This window comes from Eleginops maclovinus, chromosome 2 (assembly GCF_036324505.1).
Source record: "Eleginops maclovinus isolate JMC-PN-2008 ecotype Puerto Natales chromosome 2, JC_Emac_rtc_rv5, whole genome shotgun sequence".
NCBI lineage: Eukaryota > Metazoa > Chordata > Actinopteri > Perciformes > Eleginopidae > Eleginops > Eleginops maclovinus.
Window position 1 is genome coordinate 3,811,383 of NC_086350.1, and position 22,696 is coordinate 3,834,078.

Sequence of the window (22,696 nt, forward strand, 5' to 3'; positions counted from 1 at the left end):
TAGAAGTGTGATGTCACTTTGTTACGGTAAGTAAACAAAGGAGTCAAAATGGAGGTGTTTCAAACTGAGGAGGAGGGTAGGGAACTTTAGGATTTTAGCCCTTGCAGACCATTTACATGCACTAAAACCTATACTCCCTGTACTTAAAAAAACTTCTACTAAAATAGTGAATTTTTCAAGTCTGAAGTTTTGAATGAGAACACATTTGCTGATTGACTGAACATTTGTAGAAGCAAGCTGAAATAAAGGATAGTCACATCAAACTGGTTTTGTGTTTTATGAATCCTTTAATCATATCCTGGAAGAAAAGAAATACACTCAGTGTGCAGAGAAGACATTGAGTAAATAAATATAGTTTCTCGGGGAAACGCCGTTTGCTTGATGCTCAGTTTAAGTTTATTTTCAGGAGCAGGATACAGGCAGGCCTGAATGCCGGACATACAATCAAAGGGTCTGACTGGATAAAACCAACAATGGGAAAAGAAAAAACATCGCAGCCACAGAGAGATGGAGAAAAATCACAATAACATCTTCACAGAATGTATATCGTCTGGTCCCCTGAACCCATCTTCTCCCGGTCAGTAAATTGAACTTCGTTTTAAGATGTACGGCCTCCGGGATTTGGTGGTGCGTGCGGCTTGCCTCTTCAGGATGTAAGGTGATTTTCGTTTCAGCGGGTTGTCACTGTTTTCCTCTAGATATTCTTGAGAGTCGTGGAGTAGCTGTTAGGGGCAGAGAGAGACACGATGAGAGGAGGAAAGGACCGGCAAACATATGTTTTGTTGCCAGGCGGCGAAGGTAATGGGAGCTGTGATTGAACGAGCGCTTCTCCTCTGTGCTTCCATGCATGGCAAATCAGGTGCTAATCAGCAGTCGCCGTGTAATGATCTTAAAAACTGAAAGGCTGTTGTGTAAGGAGCTGATGGAGGAGAGGAAGGAGGACACACGGAGGGGTGAGATACATAGGCGTTTAATGAGGTGAGTTTAGAGGATGGATGAGCTCTTAAGAGATGAACAGTAAACCTGTCCTTGTGTTTATGTGTGTGTGTCTTTTTTTAGAACTCATATTAGCAAAAACATGCTGTTATTTACTTTACTGGCTTGTTTTTTTTCTAGGCTTTTGGATAAAATAATTAGTAAAACGAAAGTAAAATGTCAAGGTACTGTTATTTTTTTGTTGTATTTATCACTTCTTCCAAAAATGTTGTTCTTTTATATCTTTCATATATGTTATGAGTTGTATTGCAGATATTAATTATGAGATAAGCTCATCAAATGCTGATTAAAGATCATTTTAGATCATTCTCACAACTTATAGAGCAGCATTTAATTGTCCAACCAATCTGAAAGTATAGAAATCCAAGCTGTTGTGTGTGTGTGTGTGTGTGTGTGTGTGTGTGTGTGTGTGTGTGTGTGTGTGTGTGTGTGTGTGTGTGTGTGTGTGTGTGTGTGTGTGTGTGTGTGTGTGTGTGTGTGTGTGTGTGTGTGTGTGTGTGTGTGTGTGTGTGTCTCACCCTGTCCTCCCTCTGCAGAGCTCTGCAGATGTATTGCAGGTTGTACAGCTCCTCCCTCAGCTGCCCTCCCTCCTCTTCCTCCTGCTCCTCCTCCTCGCTGCTCTGCGCCTCCTGCCTCAGACCGCTCACCAGCCTGCACAGGTTGCCCAGCGACACGCGCCAGTAGGGGGCGCTCTGCTTATTCTGTTTCATCTGCACAGTGGGAACATGAAAAGAGGATAAGTTTACAAATTGAATTCAGGAAGTGATTGCTTTTTTTAAATTTCAGAACGGAAATACATTTGATCCTTGTTTGAGGGGATCATTTCATTACAGTTTCAATTAACTGTGAACTTAGGTGAAGTGAAAATTAAGCAGGAAGACCTGTCTTTTTTATTCAACTAAAGTCTAATTATTGCACAGCTCTGATCATTAGGTCCAGTCAAAAAAAGGCTGGACACAATAATCAAAAATCCTATAATTTGTGCTTTTTTTTTATTTGGAAAGACTTTAAAATAGTGAATTTTTGGTTAGTGATATTCATTGTTAGAATGAATTAAATTATTTAAAGTTCAGCTTTAATATCATTGCATAGAGTACAAGTACTGAGACAATGACACGCAGTTTTGCATTTAACCAGCTAAAAGTGGTAAGATGTAGGGCATATTTCCATATATTTAGGAATAAATAGTGAGATAAGTAAAATATAGGTATTTAATAAAGTATTCTGTGCCGTATATTGTTCTGCATTGCTTTATATTTGATCCTTTTGTACGTTATTCAGTCATGTGTCTTAATACAAACAAATGATCAGTGTTATATCCATCACTGGTCATGTATTCGGTATCCTGAACATCCTCTTTATTTGTATTTATTCTTATTTTACGTCCAACACCTGTATCTCCATATTCATTGATTTTGATTTTCATGTGTTTGTGTTAAATATTGTATTTTTTCTTAAAAGAGGATTGAATTTTCCTATGTTTTATGGATCAGCCTCCTTAAAGAGCAGCTTACCCAACACATTTGAATGCGTTGCCCTGAAGTGCTGCGCTTTAAATGCTGTTTTGGAGGATTTTCACACTGAGAACCATTTCACCCACTGAGTGTTTACAGTTGAGGCAGTAAAAGCTTCTGAAATTCCCTTTAAGAGGCACTGAGGATGCATTTAAGCCTCCCCCCAGCCCCCCCACTCTTCTTTTACACGGAGAGCACTGATGCAGACGGCCACATGTTCAGACAGCAGTTAAGATATATGTGCAGCATTGCCTAAACATTCTCAGGCACCAGACACCAAGAGGGATACTTCAGTCACATCTAACCTCGTCTCGCTGCAGCCTCTTTGTGTTTTAATCTAGTTTGAGTGCTTTAAGATGGTGGAGGGCCTCGGGGGCCCCTGCGCGTGGGACGGCGATTTCACCACACACTGCCACGAAGACCAATGTGTGTCACTGACGGTGATAGAGAGAGTCAGGAGGCGAGGGGATATTGTTGCCTCTAAGTTACTTTAAATGGAAAAAGCTCTCCAAGACTCGCTTTGGTCGCGTCGTTTATGAGCGTCAGAGGAATACGGTCCGCCTCTGATGCTGTAATGACTGCGGACATGTTCAATACATGGTTTCTTGGAGGGGAAGACATCCAGGTAACAACGCACGAGGGACCAAACATAAGCAGCCAATGACATTTAACATTTAGAGGGTTATCTTTCAAGTGGTCTAATGTGGTTTTAATGAAGCTGAAAAGCTCACATGATGACCGTTTCCCTTTGTAAGGAACATCTCCTGTTCTGCTGGGCAGTCAATAACGAGTAGGAGGGGTCGATTAAGAGTTAATGTAGGGGTTCAATATACAAAAAATCCTCACTGGACCCTTTTATTGTAAACAAATTAGCCTTGTCTCTGTGAATATTGGATTTTCTGTCTGTGAAATGCCACCGAAATGTAAAAAGTGCTGCAAAAACTCAAGCTATAACTCAATCGGGAGCAACTTCGCAAAGGTCAATGCTTGGGAGACTAACAGATGATCACTGGATGTGGATTATAGCTATCGACCTCGAAAGAGAAATAAGCTCTGCATAGGAAATCTACTTCCTGCATGTAATCAGAGAGTAAAAGAAAAGTGGACAAGCCGGTCAATCAATCTAGCTGACTCGTAATTAAAAAAATGAGATGTTACGATAGCATATCTTCTACCATACTGTACTTTCCAGCCTCTTGAGCACTCCATCATTCATCCGGCAAGTTATGATTACAATCATCACCCCTGAGCTACCTCCGAGCATCAGCAGCAATGAATCATGCCACTGATTTGTTGCTGTCACGTCTCCGTACGATCACCGTCATTATTTATCAAACGGAGGGACGGGGAAGAGGTGTCGTTATGATGCTGTCAGGTCCATCTGAATCCTATTAGGCTCGGACATCTGCCTACTCGAGACTCACACCAACTTCAAGCACCAGATGTGCCTGGTGTTAAGCTCATTCCACCAGAGAAATGGGTCTAAAAAAGCATCAGGTTATAACTTAATATCTTCCCTTTTTCCTAAATGACCCTGAGTTTCTTAAAAATGCAATAACAAAATGCAGCTGTGGGTGAAACATGGATCCAGATTTCCTTAAGCACACCTGTGTGTCAGGTTTGAAGGGTTACAAGTTGACTGCTGCAGCTTTTTCTACACTCAGTCTCTGATATGACAGAAAATGGGGATTTATTACCTTGGAAGTGAAGAGGCTGCTGAGGATCTCCTCTTCCAGCGCTCGTTGATCCTGATCCACGCCTGTCAGTCAGAAGAGAGACAGATATTTAACCTTCAACCAAATCCAATCACGAGTCCTGAGATGACTTCATAATAAATGTCAAGGAGATATGAAAGCTAGCTTGTCTGCTGGTGTTAAGACGGTTCTTTGTGAGCTGAAGTTGAGAAGGGTTTGCAGCACTTGTATCCCATGCACTATTTTCTAAGCATTCAACAGGTGACACACTATTGATTTACGGCGCCCTCAGTGTGCCTGGAGATTGAAATACAAACACATATTACCCAATAAAGCTTTGTTTACCCAATACACAGTATATACTCCGAAACCAAATCATAAATCCTGAGATTAATGCATAATGTTCTCATTCGAATTTTAAGGATTGACTCACTGGACCAAAAGTGACACTACCTTTAGATTTTGACTCTTGAACAGTGTGACGTGTTTAAATGTGAAATAAATAAATACAAAATTAATGTATCTTGTTTTTATTTTGTATAAAATAGGGTTCAAATGTTTTCTAATATTTAAACTATGAGGAGGGAATCCTGAATTAATGAGTCAGAATTTGTGCCAAAAATAAGAAGAATTTGGTGAAAAGAAACCCTCAGATTTCTTAGTGAGTAACTATCTTATGAACACTTCATTTTGGAAGCCTGGATGTTTAAGTATTCAATCTTTAACCCAAAGTCATAAACTCTGACTTTGGGTTAAAGATTGATAGATAGATGGATAGATGGATAGATGGATGGATAGATGGATAGATGGATAGATGGATAGATGGATAGATGGATAGATGGATAGATGGATAGATGGATAGATGGATAGATGGATAGATGGATAGATGGATAGATGGATAGATGGATAGATGGATAGATGGATAGATGGATAGATGGATAGATGGATAGATGGATAGATGGATGGATGGATAGATGGATAGATATATAGATGGATAGATGGATAGATGGATAGATGGATGGATAGATGGATAGATGGATAGATGGATAGATGGATAGATGGATAGATAGATAGATGGATAGATGGATAGATGGATAGATGGATAGATAGATAGATGGATAGATGGATAGATAGATAGATGGATAGATGGATAGATGGATAGATGGATGGATAGATGGATAGATGGATAGATAGATAGATGGATAGATGGATAGATGGATGGATAGATGGATAGATGGATAGATGGATAGATGGATAGATGGATAGATGGATAGATGGATAGATGGATAGATGGATAGATGGATGGATAGATGGATAGATAGATGGATAGATAGATGGATAGATGGATGGATAGATGGATAGATGGATAGAGGGATAGATAGATATCCACCTGTTGCATTCAGTATGTTACTACACTTGTTCCATTCAGTGTCATGTTCCTGTTTTGTTTCTATGATTAATCAGCAAACCATATCGTGATGGATGATCACAGAAATGTGTTAAAGAGTGCTTACCTGTACAAAGTCCACCACATGTGAAACAGAGGAGCAGCATACATGCCAGCTGAGCTTGCATCTTGATGTGAAAACAACTAACACCAAAAGAACAGGATCCCGCAGTGAAGAATTCACCTGAGGAAGAGTCTAGTCCATAAGGTTAAAGGTCAGACAGCTGAAGAGTCTGGAGGTGGATGTGATGCTGCAGCTACCCCTTTTGTTCTTCTTCTTCTCCTCCAGATCCTAAAATGCTTCCCTTTCCTTGCAGTTTTTCTGGTTGGTTGTGAAATGCAGTGGGCTCCATTCCCTCAGTTTATAAGGATCAGACTCTCTCTCTCTCCTCATCTCCACCCCCACCCACAAACACAGCCCCCCACCCCACCCTCCCCTTCATCCAACCACCCTCCCAGTCTCTTCATACTGTCTCCAGTGTCATCGTTCCTTCAGACGTCACTTTTGCATCACAAGGCGAAAGCTTTTTGCGTCAATCTATGGGAGATTGGGTTATATTTCCTCACGAATGCACACAATCGGAAGTTTGTTTTGCAGGAGTGATGCAGAGAAATGCACGCCAGAGATCCCCTCTTGTGTCATTATTTAGAAAGTGGTTTTCCACCACCTCCTTTGCTTTTCCTGCAAATGATTTCTTTTCAAAGCAACAGGTGATACAAGACATGAATGGTGTTGATGAGTAACCAGTTATTAATATCTGGAAATGTAATCTTGTTTTATATTAGATTTGTTCCATCAACCTTAAAATAATATACTGAATATGGAAGAGGATTAGGGACTTGTTCTGACTAAAAGTTATTTTGTTTTTGAATACAATTAAAGTCGAAGTTCTGAGATTCAGATTTTTCTCAGAATTCTGACTTTAATCTCTGAATTCTTCCCTTTTTTTCCTCAGAATTCTGACTTTAATCTCAGAATTCTGACTTTAATCTCAGAACAGTGGCTTTAAGCAGTGGCTCAGTCAGTAGGGGCTTGGACTGGGAATCGTAGGGTCACCGGTTCAAGTCCCCGAACAGACTTGAAATATGGAAGTGGGCTGCTACTTGGAGAGGTCCCAGTTCACCTCCTAGGCCCTGTTGTGGTGCCCTTGAGCAAGGCACCGGACACCTCCAATCCCCCCCTCCCCATTGCTCCCCGGGCGCTGCACGACAGCTGCCCACTGCTCCTAGTACTAGGATGGGTTAAATGCAGAGGACAAATTTCACTGTGTGTGCTCTGCTGTGTGCATGTATGTGACTAATAAAGAGGGTTTCCTCCTCCGATTCTATCTATCAGAACTAAAACTAATCATTTTGGTGACATCTAAAAAACAAGTATTTCAAGGTATAAAGACACTTCTTCATGTTTGCTCAAAGTTCAAAGTTAAATCTTGAATTTGGAAACCAGTTTTTAAACAATCACAAAACGGTCTGCTCGGTGCATCACAGGAAGTGACTTCCCTCTCAGCTACTGCGAAGACAGAAAGAAACAGAAACTAAAAGCTCCTTTACAAAACCCAAATGTAATGAAATGAATACGTAGAGTTTTTAATCATGCCTTTAACCCTTCAAATAATGCTTTTGTATTATGGCTTTCTAAAACACATATGTGACATCCCACAGGGATCAGGTTTAGATCCTCTTAGATTTGTTTGTAAAGCGATATGTTATTTATTTCTCATGGATTTCTTTATTGATTTGCTCTTATTTGTTATAAACCCCAAACAGTGACATGTCTGCTGTGCATGGACAGTTAAATCTAATACGGGATCAAATTTAATATCACATTAGAGACTTGGAAGACTTTCTATCTGCTGTCGGATTCAAGTGCTACATAGTTGGACTTTATATGAGTATAAGTATTTACTCGAGTACGATTCTGAGCAAGTTGTGCTACTTTATACTGCTTTAACTCACAAATATTTGACTGATTTACTGACTTCACAGATTTATAAACAAAATAATGTTACATATCAGATCCGACATCATCCGCTGTGATGTCGGATCACCCAGTACTTTAATATATATGATTCTTAGATAGACCTTTAAGCACAACAAGTACTTTTACTTCTGGTAGCAATACTTTTTGTACTTTTCCTTAAGAAATATTCTAAATGCAGGACTTTTATTTGTACCAGAGTATTGCTAAAATTAAGAATGGAATATTTTCCAAACAATCTGTCCTTATAACCTTTTGTGAACGTTACTTCATATCATAAAATAGGATAGAGTCATACTGAACTCCCCAACAGTGTTAACACATATGTCTTTATTGCTGCCTGTAGTGTGTCAGGTTGTCTCTGCAGGTGGAAGGGGGCAGAAACACACCAATATGTCAGTCTGGAGACACCTCCCTCCCACTTCGGATGGGGCGTTCAGAGTTGCACTCGGTACACCCTTTAACTTTTCAGGAACTCTCCCCAAAGTGTCCCGCGTCCTGCCATGCGGGGACTGTAACGCTTTTCGGATTGCTGCTGTGTTTTTGTCGCGCTGCTGAGACATGGCTCCGTTTGGAAAAAACTTCCTGAAAGCTCGACAGAAAAACAGGTAACTTTGTGAGATTGAAGTTTCCAGACGGGAAACCTGTTGAGTGTGTGCTTTTCTTACCGAGTTCTGTCATCTGGAAGCATGTTGAGGAGGGAGAGATTACGCACACCGCAGTGCGCATCGATTATTGAGTGAGTGCACAAGAGGGGCGAATGAGGCTGTAAACCCAAAAGTCATCATTAAATAACAGAACAAACCACAGGGGAATACCGAACAAATTCCCGGGAATCTATCTCAGGGTCTTTAAATGACTAATCCACAAGAAGTAGTGTTTTAAAGTAGGGCTGCGACCAACGAATATTGTACTAATTATTGAAGGTATTTTTGATTAATCATCATCTCATGGTCTATTAAATATCAGAAAACTTAAAAAACTTAGCATCCCAGTTCCCTAAAGTGAAATGCAATGTCTTTAAACATATTGTTTATCATTCCAAAACCCAAATATATTCAGTTTATTATGATATAAAAGAGAGAAAAGCTGAAATATCTCAATTTAATGGCTGAGAGAAGCATTTCCTGCCATGTTTAGCATGAACAATAACTTTCAAAGCTGTGTGTGTGTGTGTGTGTGTGTGTGTGTGTGTGTGTGTGTGTGTGTGTGTGTGTGTGTGTGTGTGTGTGTGTGTGTGTGTGTGTGTGTGTGTGTGTGTGTGTGTGTGTGTGTGTGTGTGTGTGTGTGTGTGTGTGTTAAATACTCTTTTTGATGGTGGTACTTGCCAAAGTACACTGTATTGAACCTAAACCTACAGGACCTTCTCTTGCTCTGTAATTATGTCATGATGTTTTAGTACACGTTTCAATGTGGGACACCGGACCCAAAGAAAAAATTCACACTTAATGTCGAGAGAGATCCTTTCATCAACACACAGTATAATTCGCTTCAGCAATTCCCCTGAGTGGCAACCTCAGCCTTTTGATGCTCCCATGGCTGCAGCTGGGATCAGCTTTAAAAAGATTGGGAAATTAAATTGAATGAAACACAATCCGTCCTCTGTTTTCGTCACTTAAATTCTATTTGAGTTCTTGAATGCAGACTTTTGTTGTGTAGAGTTGGTAAACCTTGGTCATGATCCGATCCCGTACAGGGTGCAGACAGGACTCGTGTTGCCAAGTCTGGATCAGAAAGGTTTCAATTATAGCTTTACTCATTAGTTCTTTACCTCCAAACTCAGCAGGAAGGGTTTGGATTAAGTACAGAAATAAAACAAGCTTTTAAACTAAATTGCTGTTAAGGTCTTTGACAGTGGCACCCACAGCAGAATGGATGTATTCTCACATCATACACAACGTGGATGAATTATCTTTGATCATTTCAAACAGTCTGACTGAGGCTGTCTCCAGTCGATGTCTTCCTTTTTTCACGTTGTGTAGTAATTACTCCAGCTGCACCTATAATTACCTCAAGTGTTTAGATCTGTAGATATGTCAAACGCTTGATTTTGGAGCTGCAAAGGAATGACGAGATAATGTGGAGTCAGTTGTCTAACTCTTAGAATATATGCAATGTTGATTACCGCTGTCAAAATGGGTTTCAGTTCTCTTCATTAAAGTGCGTCATCGTTGAGTCCTGTGTGTCATACTGGTGTCCTGTGGTGAACCAACACATACAGGCCTCAGAGGGTTGGAAATTAAATGGTTGCCAGCCACTGACATGTGTGACCGGAGCAATGCAGCAGCATGACAGCGGTGTGCACCGGACCAATTAGCTGCCGAAATTGTTTGGTTAACACAAATCAGCAGGCCACAGCAAACGATCGTAATTGCATTGGAAAGAGTGTGAGCCATTTGTCTTCACTGAGCAATAGCTCATTTGGTGATTCACAGGCAGGGGGGGGGGGGTGTGAGGGAAAATAAGAGGGGTGGGTGGTATCAGAGGGGAAGGGGGCAAGGAGGGAAGGGGTGTGTTGTGTCTCTTTGTTCACAGATGCCTATCAGAGTGGGAGAGTCATCCCAGAGATCCACATATTCAGATAGAAAAAGTGTTGTTATTTCCTGCTGATCCCCCATCCTCTTTCTGATAAGAGAGGGAGGAAGCATCTCCTGTCTACTATCTGCTCCACTACATTCTCTGTGTAAACAAACCAGACAGCGGAAACACCATTTAAACACTTTCCTATACATCTTTTTTGGAGATAAAAACTTCAAAGTTAAAACACAGAAATGACCAAATTCAGTCAAATGGTTTTCTGGCCGTCCATGGGTTCATAACAGACAGAACATACACTGCCTGGTCGAAAAAAAAAGGTCACACACTCTAATATTCGTTGGACCGCCGTTAGCTTTGATTACGGCACGCATTCGCTGTGGCATCGTTTCCACAAGCTTCTGCAACGTCACAACATTTATTTCTGTCTTGCATTCATTATTCGCCAAGATCTTGTACTGATGACGGGAGATTCGGACCACTGCGCAAAGTCTTCTCCAGCACATCCCAAAGATTCTCAATGGGGTTCAGGTCTGGACTCTGTGGGGGCCAATCCATGTGTGAAAATTATGTCTCATGCTCCCTGAACCACTCATTCACTATTTGAGCCCGATGGATCTTGGCATTGTCATGTTGGAACATGCCCGTGCCTTCAGGGAAGAAAAATCCACTGATGGAATAACCTGGTCCTTCAGTATATTCAGGGAGTCAGCTGACCTCATTCTTTGGGCACGTTGCTGAACCTAGACCAGACCAACTGCAGCAACCCCAGATCATAGCACTGCCCCCACAGGCGTGTGACCTTTTTTTTGACCGGGCTGTGTATTTTTTTATGGCCTAAACTTATAGTATATTGAAAACAGATATTCCTTCTGAAGGGATCTTTGGGATTTTAGCCTTTGCAGAGCATTCACTTGCACAACAACCTTTTAAAACAAACTACAGGAAAGGGAAACCCCCAATAAAGCGTAATAGGGCCTCTTTAAACTATTATCGTGCTGCTATGAATGCCAATGGCAGTCTGTTGGTTCACCAATTGTGTCCAGACAAATATACATCAACAACCTTTTGATAGATGCCATCAAACTACTTTACTTTTTTTTAGTAGTTCGAACATGAGGCTGTCCTCAGTAATTTTACGTGAAATGTCTCAACAGCCAAAGGACTGTGAATTTTAGGGAGTTCCTCAGGAGGAATTATAACATATAGCAGTCATAAGGTCACATTTTTAATTTGGTTAATACTTTGGTTTATGACCAAATACCTGTGAAACTAATTCAATTCACATCAGCATGTCAAAGCACGTCTAGTTCAAGTCTCACAGAACATCCCTCTAACCTTTTGTTTTACCATTTCTCAAATGTCTCTGTGAACCACAAACAAATTCCCAATGACTTCCTTTTTAACGGAACAGGCAGCAGACCTTTTAGATGTAGATATCCTTAAAAAAGTCCACAACTGGAAGTAAATCAGAAAACATGTGTTGTGTATTTAGGTGAACCAACCTTTTATACAACACCTCTCATGAATGATTTACAGTTATAGGTTTTCCTTCAATTATAACCCAAAATGTCTGTGTTTATTTTGGACAATCCAATCCTGGCGCCCTAAATGGCTTCAGGTTTTATTCTCTGATATGCCATCCCCTCTTTGTTTCTGTTTAAAATATCTGCCTGATATAATCATATCACCATTGATCTGAGATAAGAAGCTGAGACACTGAAAAACTGTAAACCTGTCATTTGTTATGACTTCTTCAAACCGCCAGCATGCAGTCCTGTGCGGTAACTTGTAGCTTGCAAATGTATTACACAAAAGGGAATTGTTCCCGTCTCCAAGGCTGTCATTACGAGAAATGCCACGATGGTGGAGCTGTAACATAATCATCCTACCCAGAAACGTATGCGGAAAAATGATATAATTTGAATGTGGTTTCCTGTCTCACTCGGGATCTTAGCTTGTAAGTTCAAACTGAGTTCAAGCGGCTTTGCTCAGGTTTCCTGGGCTCACTCAAGTGTGAGATGTCGAGGTGTAACCCGTCCTCTGTTAGCATGCATCCTTACTTTCTGGAACCTTATACATAAACATTTCTATTAGTCTTTGTTTTTCTATTGGCATCATTTCTTGTCATTTGTTTCCCTATATGGGCGCCCTCACCTCGCCTGGTTCCACAGCTTAATCCCAAACTATGAATATCAAATGGCACCAAGAGTGTCAGCCCTTATGAACACTCAGTATTAGCTGCGATGCAATCAGCCCACTGATGCATGCAGTGTGTGTTTGTCCTGGCAGAGTGTTGACTAGAGAGGGTTAGAGGGCTTTTTTTTGCACTGCCAAAGACTGACGCCAACTGTTTCAATAAAATGTTTGTCCTCTCAAAACAAATATTGCTGATGTCAGAGATGCTAGTGCGAATCATGTTTTTGTAATGCTTATCAGTTTTGCCAACTCTCACGCATCTGGCGTGTGACGCACTCTTTCATTATCAATCTCACTCTCTCACGCTGCCCAAATTATTCTCACGCCAAAAACAAGATGAACCGGTGATCGTTTTTGGTTGGTTATTTACAGTGTTGAGTTGACAGCTGCTCAAGCTGTCAATCCACTCCCTTCCCGGCCCCACCAGTCTTAACAACGATAACAGACAGACTCTACTGAAGGAAAGGTAGGCTTGCACAGTGCAAAGTGATATCGGGGAATATGTTTGAAAACATGATTAGAGTACAATTACCTATTCTATAAAAGCCACATATATACACTGCCTGGCCAAAAAAAAAAGTTCACACACTCTAATATTCGTTGGACCGCCTTTAGCTTTGATTACGGCACACATTCGCTGTGGCATCGTTTCCACGAGCTTCTGCAACGTCAAATTTATTTCTGTCTTGCATTAATGTTTCGCCAAGATCTTGAATTGATGACGGGAGACTCGGACCACTGCGCAAAGTCTTCTCCAGCACATGCCAAAGATTCTCAATCGGGTTCAGGTCTGGACTCTGTGGGGGCCAATCCATGTGTGAAAATGATGTCTCATGCTCCCTGAACCACTCATTCACAATTTGAGCCCGATGGATCCTGGCATTGTGATGTTGGAACATGCCCGTGCCATCAGGGAAGAAAAATCCATTGATGGAATAACCTGGTCCTTCAGTATATTCAGGGAGTCAGCTGATCTCATTCTTTGGGCACGTTGCTGAACCTAGACCAGACCAACTGCAGCAACCCCAGATCATAGCACTGCCCCCCACAGGCTTGTGACCTTTCTTTTGGCTGGGCAGTGTATATAGGCTAAGGTCCCGCTACGGACAGGATAGCAGTCATTTAGTGCGCATATGTGTAATTAAACCCATGATATCAAAATCTCACTCCAGCCAGGTACCCAAAGTTGGCAACCCTGTGCTTATAAAGCTGAAAGATTCTCATGGTCGATGGAGGTAATAGGAAAACGTAGCTGTCATCTAAAGAAATCCACCAGAGGCCATGTTATGAAGCCTAGCGTTCTTGGAAATGCCTCAAAATGTAGCCTTCATCTACATTGGTAAGCTAGCTAGCCTGCTGACTGTCTACTAGCATGAAAGCCATGTTCATGAATGAATTACATTTGGACAAACATGTATGTTTTATGTATTCGTTTTCTAGTAGTTAGCCACTTAGCTTACTTGTGCTTCCCACCAAAGCCACATTGAATCATTGACAATATATCTCTCACAATAGCAGCTTATTTTTAACACTCCTAAACATTATTAAGTTCAACCCCAGACATAGATTTGTCAACACTTGTTCACATTAGCGTGGAGCTGAAAACAGACCATGGTGACCGGTATGAAATCCATTTTTCCCCTTCCTCCCTCTGTCTATTGAACCGTGGTGGCAGGATGTTGTGTGAGCGTTGGTGATTGTGGCCCAGGACAAATACAGGTGTTTCCCTGCCTGCTGTACCCTCTTCCTGCACAGCTGAGGGCTTGGGTCATGCTTTCTGAAATATCCAATTGTCTGTAGAACGTGTTTATTCACCTGCGTGTTCAGAACGGACCACAGACACATGTTTGTCACATGTTTAGGCCAGTGGTGTTTATAGGCTACTGTTTATGTGTTACTTTAGCTCTGTATCCTGTCCTCATTTTCCTTTTGCCTCTTTTGTTATTTCATCCATCCTTCTATCCATTTATTGCAATGTAGTACATCAGTGGTTTTTGGCTTGTGACGCCGTAAAACAAAGCCATTTCTATTTCTTATACCTCATTACAACTTCCCACGGGTGGACAGATTAAAAGGAGCTTAATTGTGATTGATAATGTATTGTTTAAATGGTGGTGCTAAACACTTTATACATCACTGTGCAGTTTTATCTTTCAAATTCAACATATTTAATCAGTCAGTGTATAATGTACTGTATATCCCACTCAGTGGAACACAATTATAGAGAAGGTTTGCTTTTCTATGATGAAGTACTAAACTACATCATCTGTAACATGCTGTTGTGTTTCAGCTAAATAAGTATGTTTAATTGCAAGAGAATTGGGAAAAGTTTCACCTTAATTGACCTTTTTAAATTGTAAAATAATTCAGTATTTCACATTAAAACATATTCAGATTTTATATTAGACATTCTTACATTTTTTTAACCATGTCATCATTTCTAGAACTCTAACTTTAATCGAGATCACAGAGTTATGACATTGTATGCTTTCAAAAACAATTCAACTATGTTCAACTGTGGCGTTGTAATGGCTGAGTGTTGCAGAGCTGTTATGACTGATTGATTCTACAGGTGTGGTCTTCACTGTGTCCGCCCACTGTTTCCCTCCTGAGCAGAAGTAGTGTTTACGGGGTTTCCATCATGACTCAGTTTAAAACTCTGAGGTCAAAGTCGCTCCCGCTTGTTGTCTTCGATTGCTCGAGGCTTGCTGGATTTGTTTGTCCAACGCATAGCTCAGGTATTTGCTCTGCCTCGCTCTTCTCCAAGGGTCTCCATAACCATTAACCAGCCCGTTGCATTGTTGCAAACGTATCGCATTCCTGAGACCGTATTCACCGCCAGTTTCAACAATGCTCCAGTTGTGTGTTTTCATGCCGTGTGGGAACCAAAACCCACTGATATCAGACTGTAAAATCAGCAAAGTGAGATAAATGCAGCATTTAAGTTTTCCCCCTTTGAATGCTTCTTAATACATCTCACTCGCCTGTATCTGCTTCACCTTCAGGGGGATGTGTATTTTTGTCCCTCCGCCCTCGTGACGAGCAGCGGTTAATGTGGTCTTCAGTCAGGCCAAGGTTATCTCCACAGATAAAGACACAGCAGTAACCCAATGCAAGGTTCAGATCCAGAACCATTACTGCATACCAAGGGGAAGAACCACACCTAACATTTGATAGGGAAGCAAAACACCTATCGTATAGGATTTGATTAAAACGTGTGTACTAACCCTAACCCTAGTTATTCTAAATGTGTGTAGACTATCTTCCAATAATCTTTGAACTGAAATACCATTTCTTCCCAAACTATTGGCTAAACAAACCTCTGGCCTTGTGGTTTCTTTCCTCTTCAAATAACATGAACATCCGTCTTGCTGAGTCACAGCTAAAATCCCTTTTTTGGACTGCATATGAAGCACGACATTAACCAGGATTACATGCACTTTAATCTGATGTATTACTGTAAGCAGTTTCATGTATTGCCTGTTTGATTTTGGAGGGGGGGGGGGGGGTTAAAGGAATGTTGATCTGCGGTTAAGCAACCAGTCTGCAGTTCCCTGTAAGAGGAGGACTTAAAGTGTTTGTGTCTTGGTGATATCATAAGACGAATCCCTCTCTGGTTTCTTTGAGATTGAACTGTCTGTAATTATCAGGAGTATTAAGTGTTGCTTCTTCTTTGTTTTCAGAGTAGGTTTTAACTTTAAATGTGAGACACAAACTTGGCAGCTACAGAACATCAGAGTTAACCTAATGAATCACCTTAATCTCTTATATAAATAATCACATGATACGTCATTGTTTATCTTGGAATCAAATTGAAACGCCTCCATCAGTTATCTACTTATTTGATTACTCGTTAATGTTGTGGATGTCTGCCTTGTCGGTGCATATCATTTAATGACTGGATATTGTGTCTCACATATTAAGTTTGTAAAAAATCGTCTGCCCATGATAGGTCAAATTATTTTCACAGTCCACATGAAAAGATAATAGAGCCTCAGGGTTAAATATCTCAAAACTAAACCATTAAATGATCATTTATGATGAGTAAGACCATGAGTCTGTCTCATAAAATTAAGCCAGGGAGCACAACGTGAGCAAACGTAGTTTCTACTCACTGATCGATTGAAAAACCATCAAACTGGGATCTATGAATAGCTTAAGGGTCTTCTAAAGTGTAGAATACATATGGAGTATACAACTTGTGAAGCATTCGAACAAAACATTGTGTAAAATAAGTTGTTAAAATAATATCAGACCAAGTTATGCAATGGTAAAGCCATTTTTATTTTGTCTGTCGGTCAAGCTTTGTTGCATGTAATCCCTTCTCTGTATCCTCTCATTTCCTGTCATCTCAAATGTCTGCTATCTAAAGAAAGAAAGGTAAACAAGAGTCCCACCACAGTCTCAGGAAATGGTTTATAGTCACAGCTGTGCTTTTTAGCTTAATGTTAGCATGCTAATACACTGACCAACATGCCGATATATTTATCATGTTCACCATCTGAGATTAGTTTGTTAGCATGCTAGCATTTGCTAATTAGTAAAGCAGAGTGAGGCTGAGTGCTATATTGTTGGGTTTGCCAATATTTGGTCATAAAAAAACAGATTTAATGCGATCCATTGATTATTTGTCAGGACATTTTGGTACAAAAACACAAAATATGAACCCAGCGTAATAAAATATACTTTAAAAGCATTTTAGTTTTACATTTGAATGTTTGTCTGCACACGAGATGGGTGATTATGACGATGATCTTTTTTATTTAACATTTATTGGCTTTATTATACAAATGACAGCATAGAGGCAGGAATTGGGGAAAGAGCGAGGGGGTTATGACATTCAACAAAAGGCTCCCAAGGCTGGAATTGAAACCGACCTTGGGACTGTCACCCTTCAGCTAAGAACCTGCTCCAGTTGATGACTCCTCTGTGATATCCGTGTAATGTTAAGACTTCTAAATGTCACGATTGCTAAAAGGTTTGTTTTTCTGTGTCTTTACTAGGACAAAAGATGCCGAACTCGTGGAAGGAAAGGAGATTCAGGTTACGGTCTGCAAAGAGGAGAAGGTTGTCTGTGGAGTAACCAAACACACAACATGTGCAGATATGATTCAGGCGTTACTGGATGACCACAAGTCCATCCCGGAGAGCAAGCGGCTCCTGCACGGGGAACCCAAAGACTTCTGTCTGGTTGAGCGGTGGAAGGGTTTTGAGAGAGCCTTGCCTCCTCTCACCAGAATCCTGAGACTCTGGTATGCCTGGGGTGACCAGAGACCCTTCATCCAGTTCACGCTGGTCAAAATAAGCGATTTTGTGCCTCAGCCCGCCAAGAAAGCTGGAAAGTCCAAGGGCGCCAAGCCAAAGCGATGGGAGCACGGTCAGTACACCCAGCCTCTGCCGGTGGAGAGGCAGAAGCGCATGGTCAAGAAAGCTTTCCGGAAACTGGAAAAGATTCACAAGGAGAGCAAGAGCTCCCCAGGTTCTGACGAGGTCGACCGGATGGTACAGCTTATACTCAACCAAGACCACACCATCCGGGAGCAGATCCAGCGTATAAGGGATTTGGATTTGGACGTCGAGCACTTTGAGATGCAGGTGCAGAAGGAAGCCGAGGGTTCACCGGCTCAGGCTTGTGGTCAGAGTTTGGACACGCACAGTGAGGAGCAGCTGCAGGAGTACCTGTACACGAGCGATGGGGTCGAACAGCTTGAGCTGCAGATTCAAAGGCACCAGGACCTCATCCTCCAGCTCTCCCGGGACATTGACGTCGAGCTAAGGAGGGCCGACTTCCCTCTGAGCCAATGTGAGGACAGCGAACAGGAAGGAGCCACGGCTGCTTCCTGGATCCCCTCGGACACCGACGAATCGTTATACATAGCTGAACTGGAGAGGTTGCAGGATGAAGTGAAACGCAGCCTCTTCGCCGGCGTTTCCCTTCACAACCAAGCTGCAGAAATAGACAAGCAGCTGAAGTACTTTGACGCTACACTGGTCTCCAAGGATCAGGAATGCTGGCAGCTGGCTGCTCAGCTGAGCTCAATGCAAATTGGGGACGGAAGAAAGGAGGAGGAGTCTGGTCTCGTCCCTCTGAAAAGTGAGACTCAGTGCAGCGTCTCTCAGACAGTGAAACTCAAACACAGCCTGTCCCCTCTAGACATAACAGACACAGACTCAGACACTGGGATTAGCTCCACACACAGCCAGGACTCGCTGTCACCGTGTCTGGACTTCCCTCCCCCCCTCGACACAGACGTTTGAACAACCCAGTTGACCCTTCAGTTCTGTATGACCTAACCCTAGTTTCTGCCTGAAGTGTTATCATTATGGAACAGAGCAACTTCTTTTTATCTGAAAGATCCCTATTTAGGAAACACGAAAAGTACCGCTTGAAAAAATTAGATCAGACAGAAAGTGACGAGCAACTTTGGTCATTTTGAATCAAATGTGTAAAAATGTTTGGTTTAAGATTCTCAGAATTAATTTCTGGCTGATTTTTTATCAAGATATTGCAAATATTGTTTGTGTTTTTGGCTGCTGGTCAACAAAATAATGGACAGAAGAGGAGTAGGGCCATAATTCTTTTTGGGGATCTGCTGAAAAGTGTTTTTGTTTTTTTTATTCTTAGAAAAAATCTCAATTCTGTAATCAGAGTCAGAACCCCCCAAAAAAATCCTCTTGTGTAAAAACAAAACAATAATTGATGATTTTTTAAGCTTTATTATCAGCCGTATTTATTCACAATGCTGCTTTCTTATCAAACCAATGCTTAGACCTCTGATTCTGATGCATGCCAGGGGAACACTGGAGTGATGTGCACCAGCTACAGTCCATTACGGTTTGGGTTTCCAGACTTTTAAGTGTACATTTTTTCACCAAAAAAGCAAAAACTACTTCTTAGGTATCACCATCCCTAAGGTTACTAAGCTTGGTTACATTTTAACACTAAATAATGGTGAGTGTATGCTTGTTTTTCTCCTGTTTTAAGCTATTTATGAAGCTGCACTTCTTTGTACACACGTATAAGTCTATTAACAATGTTTTATATTAAAACAGATAGTTGATGTGGATGTAGAATATGTGTGAGAAACGTAACATTCCTCTTGACTACACTGTAAATACCCTGCTGTATCCACTGTAAATGATTGTATTTTTATGACACAGGCACACTTTGTAAAGACAATTCGATCAAAATAACAGAAACATATTTTATTTATCAAATAATTGCATTTTAGAGATGAAATATTACTACGACTGTTTCAGCTCTGAAGCAATCATCTCTATCTGTCACTCACCAAACACATCGTATTAAGGGCCAGTGTGACACAAACAACTGGACAATATCTGTGTAATGCCAAAACACAAAGCAATGATAGAGTTAAATGTACAGTTCAACTTTCATAATAAACTCTAATACTGTAAAAGAGAAGTCACTCAGTTTATTATTGTCTTCTAGAAGACACAGGGTCCCATGATGTAATTCTGTTTCACTCCAGTACTCTTTGGTGCAGCTGTCAATCGTATAATTAAACACAGATGTTAATCCCAGGTCAAATGTCCTTAACATGGTCTTAAAAATATTCTCCTTAGTGATTGCAATGTTATATTAAAAAGGCCCTGTAATGCTTTTGTGGGTTTCCCTTTCCTGTAGTGTGTTCTATAGGTTTGTGTGCATGTAAATGGTCTGCAAGGGCTAAAATCCGAAAGTTCCCTACACTCCCCCCCTGCCTGAAACAACTCCATTTGACTCCTTTGTTTACTTCAATAATAATGTACTTGTCAGTGATAGGATACGGGGCGACAACGGAGCAATTAGAGTAGACTGGGCTCTGGCTTCAGACAGAGGGTGATCAAAAATAAAGAGCTTTTTGAACATTAAAGCATGGAGAAATGTCCCAGTAGAGACACTACATACTAATATGAACCTGAACATTAGCATACTATCTCTAAATGTCTGTTCCCATGTTTTATTTCTTAAATATTTTCCTTGTCGATGTTGAAATCAAGCTGAAAAATTCACACATCAATGCCGCTGTACCAAAAGGTGTTAACGGTAAAATCTAAAAGGACAAAACAAGGTGCCAAACTTTATAGCTTCCTCACAGCTTTGAGTCACCAGACAGAAATGACACAGCTAGTAAGAGCCCCCCTCCCCGACACCGCAGCGTACAATCAGACAAGATGGTCGCCATGCGAGCACAAACAACAGCGAGCACTCTGCTGTTGTCGGGGTCCTGCTGACAGACTAACACTTTGTACTCGGGGCAAAGCGGGGCTGGAGAAGCAGAGGATCTATTTCACGCAGTAATTGCTTGAACTCCCCCCCCCCCTCTTCGTCCTCCTTCACCGCTTCTAGCCACTAAGTAACTCCAACAAGCATGAAAGGCCACAGACCTTGTGAACAATCGTGCACCAATGCCTCACACTTTTTTGATGGTAAAACATGCAAGAAGTACCATAATAAACCCATTTTCCATTACTTGCACAAATAAAAGCTGGAATAAAAGGGGCACTTTGTAGAGTTTATATTCGAATGCAAATCAGACCTGAGTTGGTGGAAATGTTAAAGGAAAGGAATGTTGAATAACTGAGTCTGAAGTTCAAGAGAGCGCTCCACTCAGTTAGCCTCATTATTTTATGACAGACATGTTGAGGCACCTGCCGCTCTCAAATGGAAATGCGTAATGAAACTAGAAAGGGACTCAGCGATAGTCGTATCCAACAGTGGAAAATAAGGTGTGAGTAGAGCCCCTTGATTTGGATCGGCTTCAAAATGTAATGGGTTCTTCCTTGACATATGCTTCATTCTTCCAAAGAGTTTCATGAGAACAGTAGTTTTTCTGTAATGGTACCAACAACAAACTGATTATTTAAATGCTAGTCAAACTATGAACGTGTACCTACATATTGAACCTTACAAAGTCAGTGCATCTTTTCTATTCAATTCAACACCATCACTGTACTAGTCACACACTTATTCACCCATTAATACCTACATTTCAGCAGCAAACGACAAGTTTTACACAGAAACCTGACTTCAAAACTACAATCTAAACATGCCGATAAGAAAAGAACTCCAGGCTTTCCAAAAAAACGGATTAAGTAACTAATTTAACCTGACTTTTTAAGGACTTTCTTCTACTTTGTTTGATCAAAAGAAGAAACCAAATGAAGATGACCAAAGGGTTTTCATTTCCAATCTTTGACAGGTTATAAAAAACCTAGAAACAGTCGTCACTCGAAGACAGGACAATGGCATTCTCCATTGTATCACAGCCTTTGGAGTAGTCTGGCTTTACTTTGTCCCCAAATTAAAATGCAGTCTTTGCGTTGCAGCGTGACTTCTCTTCCTGCTTCCAGGGAGGCTGCAGGCTCAGGTAATGTTGGCTTCTTCACGCTGCCGCAGACCAGCAATTTGAAGACTTGCCAACTCGCAAGTGTGTTTGCAGACAACAATAATTACACTGACCAAAATGCCAATTAGACTGACTGCAAACCCGTCTTTGTTCAGCCCTATCAGTTACCATGACTGGGCAGCTTGAGTAAACCGTCATTTGTTTTCAGCTGCAGTTCAAGTGCTGACGATGAAGAGTTGACATTTTAAACATCTATGCATTAACCCAGAAACACACTTTAAAATGAGTAACACAGAGCACAGTATATGGAACGTATTCCTTGTTTTTTTTGTCACCTAAATGAAACCTATTTATTTTATGTAGAAAGCCGAGAGTCAGGAAGACGTGACGTGAAGTTCTGCTCTACCTAAAACCTTGTTCGATCTTGTTGGGAAGGTTTCGCCACCAGTGAGGGAAAGGCGTAATTGGCCATGAACACATTTCAGAAACCTTTATTCCGCTCCTTTTTTGCGCAATTTAGATTAAGAAAAGAAAGAAAATGTGTTTTTGTCTGAAGCTATAAATGTTAGATGTAATTAGCAAAAATTGGAGCAACCTGTCCATGTCCTTTCATGTCCCCATTCATGAAAATATTTATCATCCAAAGTCTGAGGAGGTAAGACTCTCTTTCTCCTAAGTGTATCAGCTGACTATGAGTTAAACCAAACAGAGTTTCCCTCAAATATCCCTAAGATTGTCCATATTTAAAACGGTTCTTCTCCTGTCTACCGCCATTTAAATACAAACAATCATTTTAGTTTAGTTTGAGACTAAAAGTCTGGGCATTTGAGGTCTTGTCTTAGTCAAAGAGTGACTACAATTAAAAAATAATAATAAATTAAGTAAGTTAGAAAAGTTAATGCTGTCTTATTCATGGGAGTTGACGAAAATATTTGTTAGAACTCAAATCATTCATTGCATTTATTTTAGGGCTATTACAA

General features: G+C 40.9%; 2 protein-coding genes across 2 annotated transcripts; one reads left to right on the plus strand and one right to left on the minus strand.

The window, feature by feature from the left end:
- Positions 1 to 303: 303 nt before the first annotated feature.
- On the minus strand, positions 304 to 5,970 carry nts (neurotensin). Its single transcript, XM_063912749.1, has 4 exons — positions 5,719 to 5,970; positions 4,208 to 4,269; positions 1,515 to 1,706; positions 304 to 722 (listed from the first exon to the last, which is right to left on the minus strand). Exons 1-4 carry the CDS (start codon positions 5,777 to 5,779, stop codon positions 579 to 581), a joined length of 459 nt encoding a protein of 152 aa, XP_063768819.1. The 5' UTR covers positions 5,780 to 5,970; the 3' UTR covers positions 304 to 578.
- Positions 5,971 to 7,993: 2,023 nt separating this feature from the next.
- On the plus strand, positions 7,994 to 19,989 carry rassf9 (Ras association domain family member 9). Its single transcript, XM_063876998.1, has 2 exons — positions 7,994 to 8,237; positions 17,367 to 19,989. The coding sequence occupies exons 1-2, from the start codon at positions 8,191 to 8,193 to the stop codon at positions 18,619 to 18,621; spliced, it is 1,302 nt and encodes a 433-aa protein (XP_063733068.1). The 5' UTR covers positions 7,994 to 8,190; the 3' UTR covers positions 18,622 to 19,989.
- Positions 19,990 to 22,696: the final 2,707 nt, after the last annotated feature.